Source organism: Rhinatrema bivittatum, chromosome 2 (assembly GCF_901001135.1).
Source record: "Rhinatrema bivittatum chromosome 2, aRhiBiv1.1, whole genome shotgun sequence".
NCBI lineage: Eukaryota > Metazoa > Chordata > Amphibia > Gymnophiona > Rhinatrematidae > Rhinatrema > Rhinatrema bivittatum.
This window is the reverse complement of record NC_042616.1, coordinates 599,299,464-599,321,931: the sequence shown is the minus strand read 5'-3', so window position 1 is coordinate 599,321,931 and position 22,468 is coordinate 599,299,464. Positions and strand designations below refer to the sequence as shown.

General features: G+C 42.3%; 1 protein-coding gene across 1 annotated transcript in view; it reads right to left on the bottom strand.

Annotated features, from left to right (window-relative positions):
• RMC1 (regulator of MON1-CCZ1) overlaps positions 1-22,468 on the bottom strand; it is a 135,351-nt gene that overhangs the window by 41,176 nt on the left and 71,707 nt on the right. The window contains exons 12-15 of the mRNA XM_029591133.1: positions 15,009-15,062; positions 11,108-11,236; positions 7,697-7,803; positions 1,360-1,479 (exon numbers count right to left, since the gene is read on the bottom strand). Coding sequence (XP_029446993.1) covers positions 1,360-1,479; positions 7,697-7,803; positions 11,108-11,236; positions 15,009-15,062 — 410 coding nt within the window. The remainder of the gene's footprint in view (positions 1-1,359; positions 1,480-7,696; positions 7,804-11,107; positions 11,237-15,008; positions 15,063-22,468) is intronic.

The window sequence follows — 22,468 nt, the reverse complement described above, 5'->3', positions numbered from 1 at the left end:
CGGCAGACACGCTGCACCCCACCTCTGCGCCAGCCCAAGAGAAGATGAAAAGCCTCCCCAGGGGAAGGAGCAAGCCAGAAAGTTTCCCCTCTGGAAAAAAAACCACAACACACAAAAAGAAAAAAACAAAAATAAAAAAAAACTGTGAACTCCTCCGTTTCTCTTTCCTGCAGATACCGGCAGCACCAGCTGTCGAAATGCCACGGTCACAGAGCCGCCAAACACAGTCTCCCAATCAAGTTTCTCTTTTTTTTTTTTTTTTTTTTTAAACTTAATTGAAAAATAACAAAAGGGTTACTTCCCTGATCCGAAGACCCTGGCTCGCAGGAAGAGACCTCGGAGGGCGAGAGGAAGCCAGTCCCCTAGCTATCAAGGCCTCCGGAAGCAGTGGGCGAACATAGACAGAGGTTTCCAAACCCCCCCCCCCCCCCCCCCCCCCCCCCCAAGAGGGGTCCACAAAGGTACTTAGCACCTCAGGGAGCCCGAACTCAAACTTCTCCAATCCACTTTTTTTTTTTTTTCTATCAGACTGCAGGTTTGCATCTCTACCATCTGCTGGAGACCAAGAAATACTGAGAGGCTGCAGGTAGCACTCTTGATTATGTAGCAGTGTCTCAAAGCTCTGTTCTCTGCCTCCATCTGCTGGTAGGGGTGCTTAAACTCACTTCTCTGGACTGATCTAGGTATGAACAGGAACTCCAATTAATATGTACGAGATAAATTTGCATGCAATGGAGGCACTGCATGCAAATCTCCTTCATGCTTATTCATTGTGGATATCCTGAAAACCGGACTGGCTGGGGATCCTCCAGGATAGGTTTGGGAACCACTGTGCTAGGACTTTGCAAACTACATGAAAACATATTGGGCAATACAGGAAAAAACAATTGGGTCACTGAAAATTTGTGCACTAGGTAAAATGGGAGAGACAACTGTGCAAAGAAAAAAAAAAAAAGATCACAGTGCATTGGACATTAACAGACACCACCAGCTAGGCTGCACCTGTCATGAACCAGAGCCTGAAATCTCCACCAAATCCAAACAAGTCAGGAAAGTGTAGGCATCACCAAAAAGAAATTCATTCTACACCCTTCAGATACTTTTGGAAAAGAGGCAGAACTCCTTTCCCTCCGCCAGACCAGTGGTCTGAAATGGAATTTAAGGTCTGATCAGGAAAAAAAAACATATGATCCAGCATCTGCTGGGCATTACCATTAGTCTGAGAGATCTCACTTCCATGACAGGCGGTCACATCTATTCAAAACCATTCAGGAATGTTGGGCATTAGCCTCTCTTTCTATTATGCAAAGCAATCAGTCTCCTCATTAATAACAAACATATTTACTGGAGCCCACTAACCTTCTTTTCAGTAAACACAGACAAAACATGGGTGTACATATCCGATTGGTCAATTACTGCTTGGGTACGCAAAGGACGTTTCAAAGGAGGATTGCCTCTGCTCTGTCCAGCTTCTACAGCCTGCACAGTGTAAAAAAAAAATAGAGAGAAAACAAAAGTTCTTGCCATCTATGTCAGTAATGAGTAATGATGATCCTTGGTATTAACACATGACTGACACAGTACAAATAGAGAAAAACAAAAGATCACACATACAATATAAGCATTCATCCATCATAAAGAAAACCCAGTGTCCCGGCCAGCTTTTGTACGTGAAGATCTGAATGCTGTGTTGTTCCATCTACATTTTCTGGAATGCAGGAGTGGAAAAAAAAAAAAGCCCACAGTACCCACTCTGTGCCCAATGCAAACAGCAGCACATTACAGCCCACGTAACATAAACCCATTCTCTACTGCTCTGAAGGAGAATTCTCTTTCATCCTGGCCCTGCCCTCACCCTAGTGTTGGGCATTCAGATTTGTGAGTTAATTTCTGTCCCGACCAACATAAAGCCCAGGCTATTAAAGAGCTTCTCATGACTGATAAGAGGGTGATGCCGGAGACTCTTCGTTTGGCATATATAGTAGTCCTTTCCAGTCTGAGTAAAGACCCATTGCTATCAAGCTCTTATAGACCTATTTCATTGTTGAACCCCGACAACGTTTTTTTCCCCCAAAATATTAGCGAGTCGATTGAATAAAGTGCTACCCTCCATTGTTTCTTCTGGACAAGTGGGATTTGTCATGGGGAAGAAGTCCAGTATCCATGTCCATAAGTTGTTGGCTTTCTTGGAAGAATGTTATTGGGGACGGATTCAGGATTCCTTTCTTATTGGCTTTGATGCAGAGAAAGCCTTTGACAGGGTGTCATAGCGTTTTTCAGAGGCTACTTTGAGTAAATTTGGAATGCAAGATTTATTTGTTCGTTAAGTTAATGTGTTATATTCCAATCTGGTTGCAAGAATTTGGGCTAATGGGATCTGGTCATCATTGCTGCGTTGCATAGAGACACTCGGCAGGGTTGCCCTTTATCTCTATCTTTGTTTATTTTAAACTATGGAACCTTTGGTTCATAAGCTAAAAGTCCCCAGCCCTGGGCTTCATCAAGTATTTGGGGTGAAAATACGCAAGGATCCAGGGCAGTGGTTTGGGCTGAATTTAGCTCCTATTGTAAAAGATTATATGTCCAAATGGAAGAGCTGGATGCATTTGCGTTGATGGGCAGGATTGCTCTTCTTAAAATGGTATGGATTCACAAATTTCTTTAAATGCTGCAAATGTTCTCAGTGTGGCTTTTACCTAAAGATTGTAGATTATTATATCAATTGGGTACAAATTTTATTTGGCGAGGGAAGAGGGCTAGGATATCACTTCACAAGCTTAGAGCTCCAAGAGAAGACAGGGGCTTGGGTTTTCCAAATTTTAAGCTGTATAACTTAAAGAGTCTTTTGCACCCTTTGGGGGATTGGATATGGGATAGTAACTCACATAACCAAGATGTGCAGGATAGGATTATGTTTTCTACAGTGATTAAGAAATACAGAGAGGGACATAGCAAGATGGCCACCATGTCAGATATAGTATAGCATCCTGAAGTGTTTTCAGTGTTTAGACGGCTCCACAGTGGCAGTGTCCTGCTCTTTACTGCTTATCTCATAGGCAGCAGAATGCCACGGTCTCACCAACCTTTTGCCCCACATTGCATCAGCAACTTGGGTATTTGCAGAGTACCCAAGACTGAGGAGACTTGGGCAGCTGTGCAGAGAAACCCGTTTCTGCTCAGAAAACCTTCTCACCTTGGCGCTGTCTGATGTCGTCGCACACTTGTGGGACAGACTTTATCCTGTTTTGTGGAGGTTGGTTTATTTGGCTCTCCCAACCACTGCCCTTGGTTTAACCTTTAAGCAAATGGTATTTCATTTATACTTTAAAAAATCTGAACAGTATTTGATTAAAATTTCACATGGGAGTCAGCTTCACAACTTGTCAGAACCACAGGCCTAGATTTTCTCTGCTGCAATAACTGTTTCTGACTGGAATCAGTCAGGAGACTTTGCGGTTCACTGGGTCTATTGATCAATACCTCTTGCTGGATTTGGTGGCTTCTGCAGGTGCCAAAGCAGTGAAGTGGGAGGGGAAAATCATTAGCTATCCTGTTCCCCTCTCACATTCTAGTTCGACACCATTGGAGATGGAGGTAATCTCTCAAACTAAAGTGATCTCTATTTTTTTCAAATGCTCAGAAATATTTTTCTCTATGGGCAAAACAGGATAAAGACTGTCCCACAAGTGGGCAGCAACATCCGACAGTGCCAAAGTGGGAAGACTTTCTGAGCAGGCATGGGTTTCTCTGCACAACCACCAGAATCTCCTCAGTCTTTTTGTCTGCTCACGTGAACAGATATGTTTTCTCTCTCTCTCACTATAGTTCGCTCATGTAATTTTATTCTGGTTTATTTCTTTTACTTTCATGTATCTAAAAAAAAAAAAAAAAATAGTTTGGGTACCTCAATTTTATTTAGGTTTTTGCAAAAAGAGAGTTAGACTTAGCTTCTTTTTTCTGTGCCATGCCGGGATTGAAAAAGAATGTCCCTTGTGTGGAAAGAAAATTTTCCCTCATGGAGCATCATGACTGCTGTGAAAGGTGTTTAGGCCCATTTCATTATGTACCAAATTGTGCTGTCTGCACCTGTATATCTCTCAGAGGCAGAAGACATAACAGCCCTTCGCTGAAAAATTTTCTGGAGTCACTTCAAACCTTGTGGCATAAGAGGAAACCATCAAAAGCTGAAGGACCTTGATCTAAACTTAAGGTAGAGTCTTTTCATGCTAAGCATTCGATGCACATTCGGTGCAGGCACCATTTCCCCCCTCCCACAAAGGTGGTGGTAAATCATGCTCTTAGGTACGGAAAGACGCTGGGGCCATGCTGTCACGGGCTTTTCTGCACAGAAAAGCACAATAGATCCTCAGCAGAGTAGGACTCAGAAAAGGGCAGCGCAAGTTACACCACCATCAGAGAATCTCTCTGGCACAGATATTTTCTCAGTGCAGTGGGGTACTGGATGCCTACAGATGCCAAGAAATAGTTAAAGTGTTTGATTATACTCTCAGATATTGTGGACTACTTGTCTTTCGGGTGAGAATTTTATAGTATATTGGTGGAGGTAACCGATGAATGGGTAGTTTGATGAATAAAGTGTACATTTTGTCCACATGATTATAGCTATGAGAGAGATTTACATTAGTTTAATTTGTGCTTTGCTTGTGAGGATTCAAGACCACAAATATTTCTGTGTGTGGCTTCGTTTTGGAAGTTTCATTCCTTTCTCTCTCTATTGCCTACATCTCCTATAAACCAGTGGTTCTCAAAACCACCTAGCTGTCAGGTTTTCAGATTTCCATAATAAATATGCATGAAATAGATTTGCATACAGTTGAGACAGTGGCTTGGTGTTCCATGAGGACTGGATTGAGAACTACTGCTATAAACAGAATGGGAATTTTTCTTTTTGTAAATTGTCTTCTCGGATAGATTATTTTTTTCATGGTTTTGATTGCCATTGTTTTTTGACATAAGGACAGAATTTTGTCCAAATTTAAATTAATAAAAAAAAATCATTTAAAAAAATGGAAATGTATAAAAGTTGTTAAACTGCTAAAGTTATTCTAACTGGAAACCCCTTAATTGGTTTAAAGGCATTTGTAAGCAGGATCTAACAGAGCTCAGTTTTTATTCTATTACATTTTCCGGAAAGTTTGTTTTCCCCTTTATAGGGAGAGTGATATGAGCTAGGATTTATGTATCAGTTTTCATTTATTCCGTAGCTCCTGAGTTAGTCACTCATTCAGCAATTCCTTATAAATGAACCATCATACTAACATACTGCAGTAAACCTATTTAACTGATTATCAAACTAACAGAATGTATTATTTAAAAAGATGTTAAATAGATTTAGTTTGTTTTTTTTAGACAGTTTGGCTTTCAATTATCTATGTAAAACATTTTCCTTTTGGAAAACTTATTTGATGAGAAGGTTTTATTATTTCCATAAGACATATGTGATTTTATATCAGTCCAGAATGGATGTGTAAAACAACTAAAAAAAACATCCATTTTCCTTGTCTCAGCACAATTCTGAACAAGTTCTGAGACGTTCTTTTATGTCCTCTGGTGCTCAGAACTGGAACATGTTAAGAGGCCATCGTTCCCTTATATTACTATTGAGAGAACATTAACCACTGCTTCACTCTTTTCTGAGCCCACATCTCCTTTCCATCTTCAAAATATATACAGTTGGGATTTCCAGACGGGGGAATAACATCCTGATCCTAGGAAGAGGGTAAGCCAAGGCAAGTCTGGCTGTGGGCCTTCATAAAAGGTGTTATTTTCTGCAGTTCACACCCTGTTACACTTATAAAATCAAGATTGTTCATGTTAATAACTACTTTCAAAACCACAAGTCTTTCAACAAGCTTCCTTATTATTTCAGTGATTTAAATGTCCACAATTTAAAAAAATGGAAGCTCATAGGCAAAAGAAATATATGGCTTTTAAATAGCTGGCAGGCCAGATTCATTCCAGATTCATTCAGCAGTCTTACTGGTATATAATAGCTCTTGCAATTTAATTATTGCTCTTTAATTTTTCATTTAAAATACAAAATGTTTTTTGCCTTCACTTTCAATGGATTCTCAACATGAAATAAATCAGTCACATCAACAAGCAGGCTTTGGCTAAAATCAAATCACTGTGGTTGGGAGAGATGCATTAGAGCCACATAGGCTGTTCTGGGGTTAGTCTGCTTGTTTTATTTATTTATTTATTTATTAACTTTTATTTACCGACATTCGTGAAACACATCATGCCGGTTTTGTTTTAGGCAATATGATCTCTACTAGTTTTCTAGTGCCCTTATACACCTGTCCAAAATTAAAGCATTCAACAGTACAACATTTCTACAAAGACAAAGCATACATGCTCACTGTTTGTAACATCATTCCTCAGTCTAGCAAAACACATTTGATGCACAATGTGGAATTGAGTTACTATTTAAGGTCAAATTTAAAACTATTCTATTGCCCTAGAGGACCTTTCAGGCTACATCCGTGCACTACCATCCCCTTTGCCTCTATAACTGGTTTCCACAAACTACAAAGCCTGAGCCAGCTGAAACCTCTACTAAGCACAGCTGACTTCAGAACTGTTTTACAATCTGTAATATTCTCGAACTTTGATTACTGCAATTCCCTATTTCTAGGGCTTCCGGCTAGTCACCTTAAACCACTCCACCTACTGCAAAAATCCTGCAGCCAGACTACTGACCAGAAAAAGAGAATTCGACCACATCACCCCAACCCTGATAGCATTACATTGACTACCTGCAGTCGAGAATAATATACAAAGTACTGAGAATAATAAACATTAATCCAAACAATGATTTAATGGGAATAACAAGCTGAGTGCTAAGATCTCAGAACAAAGGCCTGCTAGAAATCCGGACCATTAAAAATCATCATCTAACACTCTGCAGGCCAGAGAATCTTCAAATAATAACAGACATTAAGAAAGAACTGAAAACTTGGCTATTCAATAATGCCTACTCTCTAAGTGATATAACTAATTCCCCCTCACTCTGATAGCCAACTATGTCCTGAACCTTACCCCATTCTCTCATCCTCCCCCCCCCCCCCCCATATAATAATTACAAATGTATCCTATATGTCTGTCTTTGAAGGACGCCCTTAGATTTGGAATGTTTACCTGTATGTGTGCCTGCCTTTGTCTGTGAGTGTTAAACCCGTACACCATTGTGATCTAGTGATTCTCATATGGAACAATGGTATATAAAACACTCAAATAAATAAATCAACTCTGATCATCATTTTGTTACATATGGCCTCTCATGCCCTTCCAGGACAATGCGATCTCCTTCCGTGCCAATACCAACTCATCGTTTAGCTATGATTTTATTAAAGTCCCATAGGCCATCAAGTAAAATTATAGCTTTCAACTGATAACTGTAAATCCAAATCAGAGGCTTGAATTGTTTCCTGCCAACCCCTGCACTTTTGGACAACTCCAAAACATGTTTTAATGTTCCAACGTTCCACTGTCACCATGTGCTTTTAATGATTGGCTCCTCCTCGACAGCGCTTCCTTATACCTTGGAAAACATAATGGGCAGCTATAATTACATTTCATTTTATGTTTCTTGTCAAAACTAACTGCACATTAGCATCCATGGTAGATAGCCAATATTATAAACTAAACTATTAACACAGTTTTGATAACTTACCACAGTATAGCTATGTTCCGCATCCAAGTATTTTTTGTACTCGGAATTGAGTTTGTCAAAAACGGTGGCAATCACAGACAATGATCCTCTATCTGATTCACTTAGCACTGGAAGAGAGAACATTTATACAAGTTACATGTCATTACTAAATAGTTTAACAATGGATTATCTAACAAAGTACAATGTAGTGGCAATTTGCAGATGCTCCCATCTGACTTATCTCAGTACTTCAAAACCCTATGTAGTGAGCTCTGAGTGGAATATTTGACTGTTACCATTTGGGTTGCCAGCCATTTCCAAAAGGGAGAGAATGTTATTGGTTAATCGTGAAGATAGTGTGACGATAGTGTGATTGGCACAAGTTGGTAACCAGAATCATTAGAAAGGCAGCAATTAAAATTCATGAATCACAAAGACAATCTGACCACCAGACTACTTCTCTTTCCCAATATGACAAGGAACATCTGCACTTTTAACATCCCACAACTCAAATAAGCAACTTAAAAACAAAGTGTTTTAAATCACATTAAGAGACCAGTTTCTGAATTTATATTCATAACACAAATTCAGAAGGATAATCATCAACCAATACTTAAAGCAAAAATTTGGTGAATTCAATACTTCAAGGAAACCAGACTGACAGCTCTAAAAACTGAAGCCTTTCGCTTGTGTGCTGAGAGGCACAGGTACCAATAGCTTCCCCACACAAATATGCTAGCCTTAGCTTCATGTCAGTAGTGCAACCTCTAGGTATAAGAAAGTACATCAGTGAAGACTGCATGCCCAATCAATCCTTCGCTTGACTGCCCACAAGGATGCCAGTACACCCTTGTCAATTAAGAATTGAGCTGACAATTATTTCACAAATGCCATCAGATGAGCCTGGTATCACAATCTAGGGCATAATTAGCCAAACCCTACTTTTATACATAGAATGAAGCTCATGGACTGAAATCACTTATTAACCATACGTAGCCAAGAGTTAGGAAGACTGTCTAGCATTTATCACAATAACTCCAAGGGCCGAGGGACTAAAAATAACATTCTACATGTAAATTTTCATGGGAGAGAACATAATAAATATTATAAATATGACATATCATCACAGGTCTTCAAGATTCAAACAGAAATCAAGCGAGTACAGTATTAGGTTGCTGCCAAGGCCAGTGGGATTTTTTAAGATATTACCTGTGTATGACAAGAGGGGGAAACAGAATGTGTAGCACCTGAAATTTCATTACAGGATTGAAGAGCGGGCATAACGAAGGCTACAGCTTTCCAGAAACCAACTGAAGATGGTGGTGGATGGGTATTGTCCAGCAAGGCCATGGGACCTATTTATTTTATTTATTTTATTTATTTAACAACTTTTTTTTTAACCAACATTCATAAGCATATCACATCGGTTTACATATAACAGGGGAAATATATGTTGCAACTGAGGGGATGTATAAAGAGTAAAAGTTACATGTAACAGGGGTCTGAGAAACTTGGAGGGTAGAAAGAAATGGTCAGGTGACCTAGGCAAAAGTATTAGTGATGTAACTCTATAAATATAATACTAACATTATGTACATGAATAACTCAATAATTATAGCTCTATAGATGTAACATTGACAATTATGTACAAGGTACTTGAGGTAAGATTAAAAGAGGTGGGTATGGGAAAGGCTGGGTGGGGTCTCTAATTAGAGACCCCACCCCAGCCTTTAGACAGCCCCTAGACAGCCAGATGTTCAAGCAATAACCTCACTAGTTTTGGTAGATGTTTAGGTTTTATTGCAAAGTTTAGTGCGAAGACCCAGTAGGGGCAGTGGTGCTAGGAGTTAGATTAAGTACAGGAATTTGCCTGCTCATCTATCCAGAATGGTAGAGAACCAAAGAGGAAGACAACAAATATTGACTTGGATAAGGAGCAATATCCTACAAGCAGTCAAACTTCTATGGCTGGTAACTGGGATATATGTCACAAGCAGTGCTGTACAAAAACCAGATAAGAGATTGTCTCTGCTCAGTAAAGCTTACAATTTAATCAAGACAAACATACAGGCCAAAACTGGGAATTTCATCTATTAAGAAAACTGTTTAGACCACAATGAAGAGAGAGAAGTTACTGGGGGAAGATTTTAAACTCACATATAACAGAGGAATACCATTTTGCAGAAACTGTTAGAAACAGAAAAATCCTGAATTCTCCTTAGGCAAATGATAATGGAATCCACAAGGAAGGAAACAACACTGGACCTGATTCTTATAAATAAGAGAAGTGTTGCTAATACACAATAGGTGGTCATCTGAGCTCCAGTGATCACCAGACAATAAGATGGATGCAATAAGGGGCATTCAGGAAAACGCACAGTTTTATACGTAGTTGTGCACATATTTTAATGTGGACAAGTGCAAGGTGATGCATTTAGGGAAAAATAACCCAAGCTGTACTTAAAACAATGTTAGGTTCCATATTAGTAGCCACCACCCAGCAAAACGATCTAAGCGTCATAGTGGATAATAAATTGAAATCATCAGCTCAGTGTATTGCGGCAGTTAAAAAAGCAAACATGTTAGGAATTATTAGGAAGAGAATAATAAATAAGGAAAATGTCATAATGCCTTTTTGAAAAAAGTGTAGCTAGTTTCTACTGTCTGAATCTTTATTTTATCTGTTACTGTCTGCAAACTGATTTTTTTTCTATTCATTGTTCCTGCTTTTTGTTAATAAAAACTTCAGTTTGTTAATTTTGTCCTGAGATTGAATCATGAGCCCATTATATTTTCTGTATTTGGTCTGTGAGTATATTTCTAGAATTGTCTAGCTCCCTAGTGTCCCTAGAAACCACCAGGGAACAGTTTGTGGGTGGGGTACTGGTCCAGTGGGTGGATGAGAGGCTTCCAGTGTACAGGCACGTGCAGACGAGGGCAGACCTGGGCAGGAGCCTCTAAGTAGCCACAGGGTTAACATCAAGTAGATGTTAGGGGTAGCACTAAGATATTACATGACAGATGTATACATGATTAGTCTCCTAGAGGCAGTGGTGGATACAAAAACAGTATCAGAAATCAAAGAAGAATTGGATACGTACAGAGAATCCTTAGCTGCAAGGAAATGCAAGTAAAGCCAGTAACAAGTGGGGTCTACATATTGCAACAAAAGGATTTTAGGCATTGTAGATGGGTTTTAAATAAAAGACTGGCTCAATCACAAATAATGCTTGCTTTTATTTTGATACTGTAAACCGCCCAGCACAGAACCCCAATATGGGCGGTATATAAGAACTTGTAAATAAATACATTCCTTATCTGCCATCATATTCTATTTTTCTTTAATTCGTACTCCTATGCTCTGCTACAACTAGAAATCTAGGTTTAAAATATAAAGTTATCTGTTTACAAAATCTTAGTAATTTAACTTACTCTGGGAACACACAGATAAAATAACTGCTTTGCACTCCTTTCTCTGGAGAAGGAAATCCATTAACCTTCCTTTATCTGGCAACAGGTTTACCACAGGCTCAAGTTTCACCTGGAGGTACCACAGATAGCCTGAAAGAAAGAAAGCAACAACACTTCACCTTCTGATAAAAGTAACATTATAACCAGTGTGCAGTATTTCAAATAATATGGCTTCTTCCTTTCAATTAAGGCAGCAGCAACTATTTTTATCCTGTTACACAAAATCCTCCCCATGTGCTTGCTCACGTTGGATGTCTCTGAAAAACCGATGGTATCGCCTAAATAGAGTCACTTTTTCTAAGACATCAAATAAAATAAACGTCATTTCTCTGAAATGTTTTGTATTTATTAGATCAGGCTTCAAATAAAGCATGTCTCTTTACCATAAGTTGTTTTTTAGCTCAATGTCCTACATGTCTGTGTTCCCCTCCCTCCTAATAATTCTTTGAACTGTTCATCCAATTTCATTCAAATTTCTGCCAGACAGAAATGCGCCCCTTGACTCCTGGCTCACACTTTTCAAGTACCCCCCAGGGATCAGACATGTAGAATCCTAGATTCTTTTTATTTCCTAAAGGAAAAAGCACCAGTTCAGGTCAGCTGTAATCTCAGAAAGGTCCAAGCGCATTATGATGCCATGAAGCATTTTTAAAAATTGTTCTGCCATTGGTTGACTTTGACCAGTTTGAAAGCTGCATTGCCATTGGCTAGTAGTCAACCACATAACAACTTCTGTACTGAAGAACACCAAGCATCATGAAATATTCACACCCCTCCTTGTTTTAATTTTGCGTATACATAGAACCCTAGTCTCAGGGTCTTGCTTTTTCATCACTGATTTTGCTTAGCACAAACCTTGACATTCCCGTTCAGGTTCAGGCCTGCTGGAGCACAAGTGATAAATGTTAGCTCTGTGGTAAAAGCAGTACTCAAGCAGTTGGTGCATATGCAGACAAATGGCCACCTCCTCAGGCATGAGACATTCAAACATGCTTCAAGTTTGTTAGAAGAATGCCTGGCTGCTATGCAGAGCAAATAACTCATCTTTTCATTTACATGAAAGATGCTAGTCTTTGTATAATTCATTTTAATCCACAAGGAAGAGAAGCCTTATGCCGAGGCACTATCCAGGCACAAAAAATATGGTTGGTATGTCTACCTGTCAGCTGTTGGACCAGGGGCCAAGATTACTGATTAATGCTTTTTTCTTCTGTACAATGAACTCCATATGAAAATATATTCTTCACCTCATGCACACACAAAAGTTAGAATGGAGAAATTACTTACCTGATAATTTTGTTTTCATTAGTGTAGACAGATGGACTCAGGAACCAATGGGTTATGCTTCCCAGCCAGCAGATGGAAACGGAGTCAGATTTCAAAGCTGAATTCACCCAACATACACCCTTGCAGTGTCCTCAGCCTTTCAGTATTCTCTTCAAAAGCCACTGTGGACATACTAATGAAAAAACTTCATTAAAAATATGATTAAAAACGGATAGCCATAACTGTACTCAGTCATAAACACTGAACCCCAGTAAGAATATAGATGCCCTGATCTAGGGACTGGATGGCGGCTTACCCATATCTCATGGAATAGATATCCACTCCACGGGTGAACCTTGGCACCATTCTTGGGCAGCCGAGGGTGAGATGCTGAGTCCATTCTGTCTACACTAAGGAAAACAAAATTATCAGGTAAGTAATTTCTCCATTTCCTAGCATGTAGCCAGATGGATTCAGGACCAATGGGATGTACAAAAGCTACTCCTGATCGGGATGGGAGGCTGACCACAGTCTGGAATCACCGGTCTTGCAAAGACCGCATCCTCCCGGGCCCGTACATCCAGGCGATAGAACCTGGAGGTGTGCAAAGAGGACCACATCACCGCTCGGCAGATAGATATCGGCAGGAGACAGGAGCTTAGCTTTCGCTCATGAGACTGCCTGAGCCTTAGTGGAATGAGCTTTAAACTGAGAAAGTAATGGCTTTCCTGCCGCCACATAGGCTCCCGTGACCACCTCCAGCGAGCTATGGTAGCCCACAAAGCTGGTTCGCCCTGCTTCCTTCCACTGTGAAGGACAAACAGGCAGTCCATCTTTTGGACCAGTTCTGAAGCTTGCAGATACCACACCAAAAGTCTTCTAACATTCAAATGACAGAGGAGGCGGTACTCTTCTGCGTTTTGTGCTTATCTAGGGATGGCAACGAAATGGACTGATTGAAATGAAACTCCGAGACTACCTTAGGCAAGACAAATGGAAAGGTACGAAAGCTGTAATGTTCCTGGAGTCATCCAGAGGAACGGTTCCTGACACAACAATGCCTGCAGTTCAGAGATGCAACATGCCGAGCATATCGCCACCAGGAACACCATTTTCAAGGTTAATAAACGCAAGGAAAGATTGTGCAGCGGCCGAAAGAAGGGCCCTGCCAAAAATTCTAATACTAGATCAAGATTCCACAAGGGAACCAGCCACCAAAGGGGTGGTTGGAAGTGCTTCGCCCTTTTCAGAAAACGGGCCACGCCCGGTTGAGCCGACAGATGGGTTCTGCTCACCTTGCCCCTGAAACAAGAGAGAGCCGCTACCTGGACCTTCAAGGAGTTAAGGGTCAAACCTTTATTCAAGCCGTCCTGCAAAAATTCAAGAATTATTGGGATTTTGACCGCTCGAGGGGGGACACTGCGTTCCTCACACCAGGCCTCAAATACTCTCCAGACCCACATATACGCTAGAAACGTATATGTTTCTAGCGTAGAATCGGGGAGTACTCCCGATTGTACTCTGAGCACAGAGAGAGGGCTTTGGCCGTCACCACTGAACTCTGCTTCCTGCACCCGCTGCCGTTTCGCTGCATGAGCAGCAAAGTCCATGCAGGGAACCTGCTACCGGACCAAGGTACACCTCTGAGGGATCTCAGAAATCGCCTCAGGAATTCTTCACTGCAGGAGGGACCTTTAGGTATCACCGCAGGAGAGAGGGGCTCAATTATTTTCTCCAATTTAAATATAGAATTTCTTCTTCCAAAAACTACAGCAATCCCCATATGGAGAGGTACGTCCAGCATCTGCTGGAGACACTGAAGGGCTGAGGTCACTGCAGAGGTGTTATGTAGCGTAATGTCAGCTTTGAAATCTGACTCCGTCTCCATTTGCTGGCAAGAAAGCATAACCTGAGTCCATCTGGCTACACGCTAGGAAACTGGAATTGGGTTATCTGAACAGTAGCTATGATGATCGATCCATAAAGGACATATACAAAGGGGCGTCAATAAATAAGGTGAATTTAAGCAAAGCAACAAAACAATGACAAATTCACCTTATTTACTGACTGACCTCGTAAGATAAAAGATTTTACGTTCACCTGTCTTGCTCTTGCCTTCAATGGAATGCCATATACAAAACCACATATAACCAGCAACTTCAGAGAAGAGTTTGGATCGCTCCAGTGGGAGAGTGTGGTGTGGAGATATTGATTACAGTGAGGCAGTGTAAGACTAACTGTGATAAATGGCTCTACAGCCACCAGTCAACGATCTATAGCATGAAAAGGAAAAAAAAAAAAAAGGCTCCTCCACATTCCTTCGTGTCAGCCTTGCAGGCCCCTCTCCCTCCTCCAAAGATCTGCCCTTCTCATATCGCCTTTTTGGTAAACATTAATCAAAGTCAGGAAACCGATATCATAGAAACTCCAAGCTCAATAAAATAGTTACAGATCATTTCTAGCTGCGGCATTTGTGCTCCTTTTTCCCCCCCCCAAATTTTAAAGCATCACTGCTACCTACATAGGTCCTAGCAGAATAAAATCATTCGGTTTTCTCGCCAAGCAAATAAGGCAAGATTTTTCTTCCGGGACTTACCTTCACTGGCACTGATGATAATATCTGGTTGGAACACACTCCAGGATGATGAATCTGTATGTTAAAGATAATCTTTAAAATAATGTCAATTGTAGTAGTTGGCTACATTTTTGTCTTAAAATATTCAAAATGTTTATGGCATTTTACCCTATGATTTTATCAGAGGATTCCTGATTTCACAGGACAGGATGAAAAAGTGATAACATTCTACATGTATGCTGGAAATTTAGTAAGCTATGACACCTTTAATTATTTGGCTTACCACATACATTTCAGCCATGTATGCACAAAGCAGTTTACATCTCTCATGGAACCAACATAAGAATAGTCATAAATGTTGTGCCATATGACCTTTCAAGATACAAGCAATCAAAATGGTCTTCCATGCTCCAATATACCTTATCTTGGTCAGATAGGTTATCACAGCCTATTAAGATCTAGTTTTTTCCAAGACCACGATAACTAGGAGAACTCTGCACTATGCACACTAGGAGAACTAGGCCAATGAGACTGTTTATATGAAGTTTGTGCTAAGCTTCTATGAATCATGAAGATTAACACCATTTCACAAAGCACAGTACAATGGAAACGCAAATCAAGAAATGTTGCTTAAGGGACACACTACAAATGGTCTCCACATTAAGCAATGACTTTCTCCATTTCACAGTCTACTGCGTCTACAATTTATCGTCATGCACTTCTGAATTTAGGGATCCTCTCTCTCAAGAGGAAGCAAATGCTGAAATATATATTTCTTTAACACTTGGACATTAATCTTGGTTTTAACAACGTGCACTATTTTACTCCTTTGAGGCCTGGCTTTCTACTGTTTTGGAACATATAATCAACCTTGCTTCTTCCCTTTGGAGGCTGGAGTATGTGCAGTACTTTTTGATCAATTTCATACTACGTTTGTATGCACTTGATTCCATTTCATAATTTTTGCTAATTCCTTTTGAACCTACACATTTAATGTATTTGTCATGCTTTATAGGGTTTGTTTAAATACAAATCTATTCCTGCAAGAATGGAAAGCGATTTGCTGCTCCCCAGAGGGGGTGGCATATTGTATATAATAAAAGAAACTGGAAAGTTTAAACTTTCAAGCATATAGGAAATTGGTTCTTACTTGCTAATATTCATTCCTGGAATACCACAGATCAGTCCAGACTCCTGGGATTATGCCTCCCTTCCAACAGATGGAGAGAGAGAGAAAGTTTCACTAGCTCAGGCATATAACCCAGAGTGTCACCTGCAGTCCCCTCAGTATTGACCTGTACCCAAGCCAAGATTCGCTACATAACAATCCTAATGAAATGCAAACAATGTCCCACAAATGAGCAAGGGGAAAAAGGTTAAACTCCCACCTTGAAAGAAAAACACTCTTCGTTTCTCAGCTCCAAACCAGAGAACAAACTTGAAATCTTAAGCAGCTCTGCAACCTCTATACAATATCACCATGATAAAAGTACGCATGGACTCTCCCCCATACCAGGGTGGGACTCTGGACTGATCCATGATATTCCAGGAATGAAAATTAGCAGGTAACAGTCAACTTTCCTTTCTTATTTATACCCAATCAGTCCAGACTCCTGGGATGTACCCAAGCTTCCCTAATTAGTTTGGGACTGCGAGAGTCCGGCTTGAAGAACACTCTCACCAAAGCCCATAGTCTCTGGGGCGCCCCTTACAGATATAAGCCAAGCTTATTGCCTCTTTTAACCACCTTGCTATCGTGGACTTTGAAGACTTCTGCCCTTTCTTAGGACTGCTCCATAGCACAAAGAGATGGTCCAACACCCTGAAACTATTGGTGACTTTAAGGTAATACAATAAAGCCCACTTCACATCCAAATAACACAATGTGGAGTCGACGCGTCCAAACCTGGGAAATCTGGAAGTTACACAGTCTGATTCAAATGGAATGCAGACACAACTTTCAGGAGAAAAGAGGGCACCGTCCTTAAAGATATCCGGGAATCTGAGAACTTCAGAAAAGGTTCTTTGCATGATAACGCTTGAAGTTCCGAAATCCTGCAGGTGGAACAAATGGCTACCAGAAATACCACCTTCAACGTGAGATCCCTTACAGTTGCCCTTTTTAAAGGTTCAAAAGGAGCTACACACAACAATCTAAGGACCAGATTGAGGTTCCAAGAGGGACATATTTTCCGCACAGGACTACACAGATGCTTTGCCCCTCGGAAGAAGCAAACCACAACTGGGTGTACAGCCAATGATACTCCATGCACCTTGCCACGTAAACAGCCCAAAGCTGCAATCTGAACCTTAAGAGAGAGTTAAAAGCCAAGTCTTTAACCAAACCTCTTTGCAAAAAAGCCAAGATGTGCGCTATCGAGGCCTGCATTGCAATTATTCCTCTGCTCCGTGCTCTCTTCTGTGACTGAAGAATCAAAGCACCTTGGCATTCTTCCGCAACACCATTAAGTCCAGGCGAGGAGTACCCCACCGGCGACATATCAGAGTCCTCGCTTCTTCTGACAGCTCCCACTCCCTGGGATCCAGCTTCTGGTGACTGAGAAAATCTGCTTGCACATTGTCCACCCTGGCAATGTGAGATGCTGTTAGCATAGCTAGATGCCACTCTGCTCAAAGAAACAACTCCTGAGTTTATTGAGCTACTGCTCAACTCCTTGTACTTCCTTGACGGCTGATATAAGCCACCGTGATTGTGTTGTCTGACAGGATGCGCACCGAGCGGCTGCTCAACAGAGGTCGAAATGCAATTAATGCACACCGCACTGCCCTCATCTCCAAATGATTGATAGACCAGGACTTCTCTTCTTCGGATCATTGTCCCTGGGCCGACTGATTCTGGCATCCCACCCCCCCCCCCCCCCCCAGCCAGAGAGACTAGCATAGGTGGTAACCACCACCCAAGTCCAGAACCTCCAAGTCTATTCTGCATCTTAAATGTTCTTGACCAAGCCACCATGAAGGACTGGACCTGGCAGGTTCTTCGAGCGACAGTGGAAGATAAAACTGTTCTGACAAAGGATCCTACCAGGAGAGAAGAGACCGTTGTAGAGGCCTCATATGCGCAAAGGCCCAAGGGACCAACTCCAACATTGAGGCCATGGAGCCCAACATCTGAAGGTAATCCCAGACCTTGGGAACTGTAGTTTACAACAGCCTGAACACATGCTTCTGCACCTTGAGAATATGCTCCTCCGTAAGAAAAACCTTTTCTGCCCTGGTGTTGAAGTGCGCTCCCAAGAACTCCAGAACCTGAGACAGGGAGAGATGCCTCTTTGGCAGGTTCACCACCCATCCCAGGGACCTCAATTGTTACAGGACCTGAGCAACTGCTTGAGTACCAAGGGCTTCCGACTTTGCCCGAATAAGCCAGTCATCCTGATATGGATGAACCAAGATGTACCTTTTTCTGAGTGTCACTGCCACAACCACCATCACTTTGGTGAACGTTCGGGGTGCTGTTGCCAATCCGAATGGAACAGCACAAAACAAACGTTTCTCAGAGGATCATGAAACGCAGAAACTGTTGGTGATCTGGGCAGATTAGAATATGCAGGTATGCTTCGGACAAATCCAGAGAAGCCAGAACTCTCCCTTGCACACGTCTGCAATCACTGAACTTAAGAGTTTCAATTTGAAATCGAGGAACCTTGAGAGACACATTCACTTTCTTTAGATCCAAAATTGAACGGAGGGATCCCTCCTTTTTCGGTACCATGAAATAAATGTAATACCTTCCTGTCCCTTGTTCCCCCACAGGAATGGAAACTACAGCTCCCAGAGCTTGCAACCGGTCCACAGTTTCCTGAACCACCTTTCTCTTGCTGAACAGCACACAAGGGGAAACCATAAACAAGTCCCGCAGTTGATGAAAGAAATCTAACACATAACTGTCTTTTATCACGCTGAGAACCTACCGGTCCAACACGACCTTGGCCCACTGCTCGTAAAAGATAGTCATATACCCTCCAATCAGAGGAAGAGAGGAATGGACCGACCTCGCTTCATTGAGAGAACTTTACTCCACCAATGCCCTGGCCGAGACCTTCTCTGCCTAATTTTTTGCCCCCTCGAAAGAGCTGGTTCCAGAACTGCTGCTTCCCGGTGCCTTGCCTCTAAGCTCCCACTGAAGGCCTACTCGGATGAAACTGCCTGTTCGACCGAAGCCAGGTCCACACCGCAAAGGACATTTTGTTTCCTCTGGGCTTGTCCTCTGGCAGCCTATGCCCTTTGGTCTCCCCAAGTCACTTCACAAGCTCCTCTACTTCTTCCCCAAACAGAAGCTTTCCATTGAAAGGTAGCGCTCCCAAACAAAAAACTTAGACCAAACATCTGCTGACCAGTTTCTCAAGCAAAGGAGCCTTCTGGCCAATACAGCAGACATCATAACTCTGGAAAACATTCTCAAGAGTTATACAGAGCATCCGCTACATAAGCTGCTGCTGCCTCCAGGCAATCTGTCTGCTTAGCCTTGATCGGAGATAGCGGTCTTGTAGCCTGCAATTGCTAAACTCAGCTCAAACTGGCCCTCTACATGAAGCTACTACTCACAGCAGCAAAATGCCAAGCGCTGACACCTCAAATATCTTCTTGAGATGAATTTCCAATTTTCTGTCCTGCACATCCTTCAGCGCTGCTGAATGAGCCACAGATATGGTGGTCTTCTTAGTGACCATAGACACCGATGCGTCCACCTTAGGAATTGCCAACAGCTCAAGCGTATCCTCTGGCAATGGATATAACTTCGCCATCGCTTAGTCTACCCTGAGGCCCATCTCTGGAGTGTCCCACTCTCTAGCCACCAGCTTCTTCACAGACTTGTGAAAAGGGAAGGCTTTCGCTGGACCTCTCAAGCCATCCATGACTGGATCCACTCCCTCTTGATCAGACTTCTCTTGAGACTTTAATCCACAGCTCTTCAAGAACATGAAAAATTAAGGGCTACAATTCTTCTGGAATAACCGCACCATCTTAGGGTTGTTTCCTTCAGCCACTGGCAACTGATCCAACTCTCCATCCGAAACTGGAGCATCCGTGCTATTGTTGGGTACAATCGGATCTCAGCTGAGCCCAGGTGGGTCCAGGAAAGCAGGAACCCGCAAAGCTCCATCTGACTTATCGGGGTCAATATCCGGATTGCCTGAAACTGTCCTCACTCCGAGGACCATGAGTGCCCTCCACGGAACCAGACCCATAGGTCTCTTAGCCGGTCGTGGAGCACCAAACCGCCTTTCACACCAAATATGCTTCATGTAAAAGTAGGTCCTCCATCCCGACTCAGGAGGGATCCCACTCCCCGTCTGAATCAGGATCTCTTTGGTGGGTAACATCCTGGTCCACAGAAGATAGCGGGGGGCAGGGGGGAGATTGTCACACCCCTGAAAAAGTCCAACGGGCCTTCAGCCCTGGACAACATGGCCGCCTTTCCCACGCCCGGCAGAGGAGCTGATTTCACAGGCACTCCTGCACCTGTTTTTGATCTAGGCTGCCGCTCCGAGATGGCCTCTGGCAGTCCTGACTTGCCCTCTCCACTGGGGAGGCAGCTAGAGCACAGTCCAGGGCATGACAATCACACGCACATTGCTGCACTAACGGTATACACTGCCGTGCTCCATCCTGACCACAAGGCGCACAGACTGAAACCAGGCCCGACCGCATGACAAAAACAGCCCTCCCACACAGGAACCCACCTCGCAGCTCTGTAAAAGCCCACTGCAGCCTTCCCAGCTGCTAAAAATCCTTGCCGCTCATCTGCTTTTTTTTTTTTTTTTAACTTTACTGAGACAGAAGAAAGTCAAAAAATACTTTTCTGACAGAATGACAGAAGAGCTGCTGGACTCCAATTTGTTTTTTCTAGGGGGGGAGGGAACTGGCTCCACCAGCTAGGTTGCCAAAGCAGCGCAATACACTAATCTGAAAAAAAAAAAAATTACATTGCTTTATGTCAGATCTCTGTATTTAAACTTTGGGCTCTAATTTTAAAAATATAGTTTCTATTATGTGCCATTTAGGAAATAAAAAGGTTTCCTCGGGGGAAGCGAGCGAGAGTGAAGGAGGGGGTCGTTGCCCTCCCCGAGTCCTACCAGGTGCCGAGGACCCCATGGAATCATCTGCCGGCAGGAAGTGCTGGGGGCGCGGCTGAGTGACGTCAGCAAGGGCGTCCCTCCACCGACGATAAGAACAGCGGTGCTGAGAGCATACACCGGGGAAGCGAGCGAGAGTGAAGGAGGGGGTCGTTGCCTTCCCCGAGTCCTACCAGGTGCCGAGGACCCCGTGGAATCATCTGCCGGCAGGAAGTGCTGGGGGCGCGGCTGAGTGACGTCAGCAAGGGCGTCCCTCCACCGACGATAAGAACAGCGGAAGTGCGGCGCTCCACCGCCGCCGGCGCGCCTCCTAAGCCGCGCGCTCCGAAGGGGTGCGCGGCTTGGTCCGGCTTAGTCCGGAGCAGTCCGGAGTCCGGTGTCTACCTTTTACGAGCGATTAACTGTTTCCTATTCATGGGCAGGAATAGGAAGGCAAAAATCTTTACATCCTCACCAGTGCCACAAGATCGCACTGGCCCCATGGACCACCATGTCACTCGACTGGTGGAAAAGCCACAAGAGGACAGTTTGGGAGCTGTGTCCTTAGTCTCCCTTAGTCCTGGCGATGGACCTTCTTCTCCACCCCAACCGAATCCAGAAACATCAGGAGAGACAGCAATCAATCTGGTAGGAGCAGTCTATGGGGAGTCAGGAAGGTTACAACAACCTGACACCTCTAAGACTGAAGATATAAGACCTTCCTTATCTTTGGAAGTATCTAAAGTTAAGCTACCAGTTGATATACAATGTAGTATGGACCCGGTAGCAATACCGGATAATTTTACATTGGCTGATTTAGGGCGAATGATATCACGGCTTGATCACAATATTGTCTTGATGAATAACTCCTTGTCCACAGTAATTAATGCAAACAGGGAGTTAATAGAAGTACATACTAAGAAAATTACTCAATGTGAGAAAGATGTTAATGTTTTGTCTAATAAGGTACAATTAATGCAGAATTCTGGTAATGTGTTTATTCGTGATAGCATAGTCATGCATAAAGAAATTGAACATATAGAAAATATGCTAAGATCAAAAAATCTAAGAATTACAAATTTTCCTTTAACACATTTATTATCTCCGGAAGAGATGTTTAAAACATTCTTGAGAGAAATATTACTTTATGAAGATAAAGCTATCCCAAAGGTATCTAGAATATTTTATTTTCCCTTTAAAAGAACTAAAAAGGAGGAAGAAAATGTGGGTACAGAAACACCTTCTAGTATAGGGGTATCTACATTTTTGGAAGAATCCCTTGACATAATTAACAAAAGAGCTACCCTTTTTATTTCCTTTATAACAGAGCAGGACAAGGAGGGAGTATTCAAAAAGTTTTTTGGTTGTAAAGATGTGCCTTTTTGTGGTCAAAAAATACAA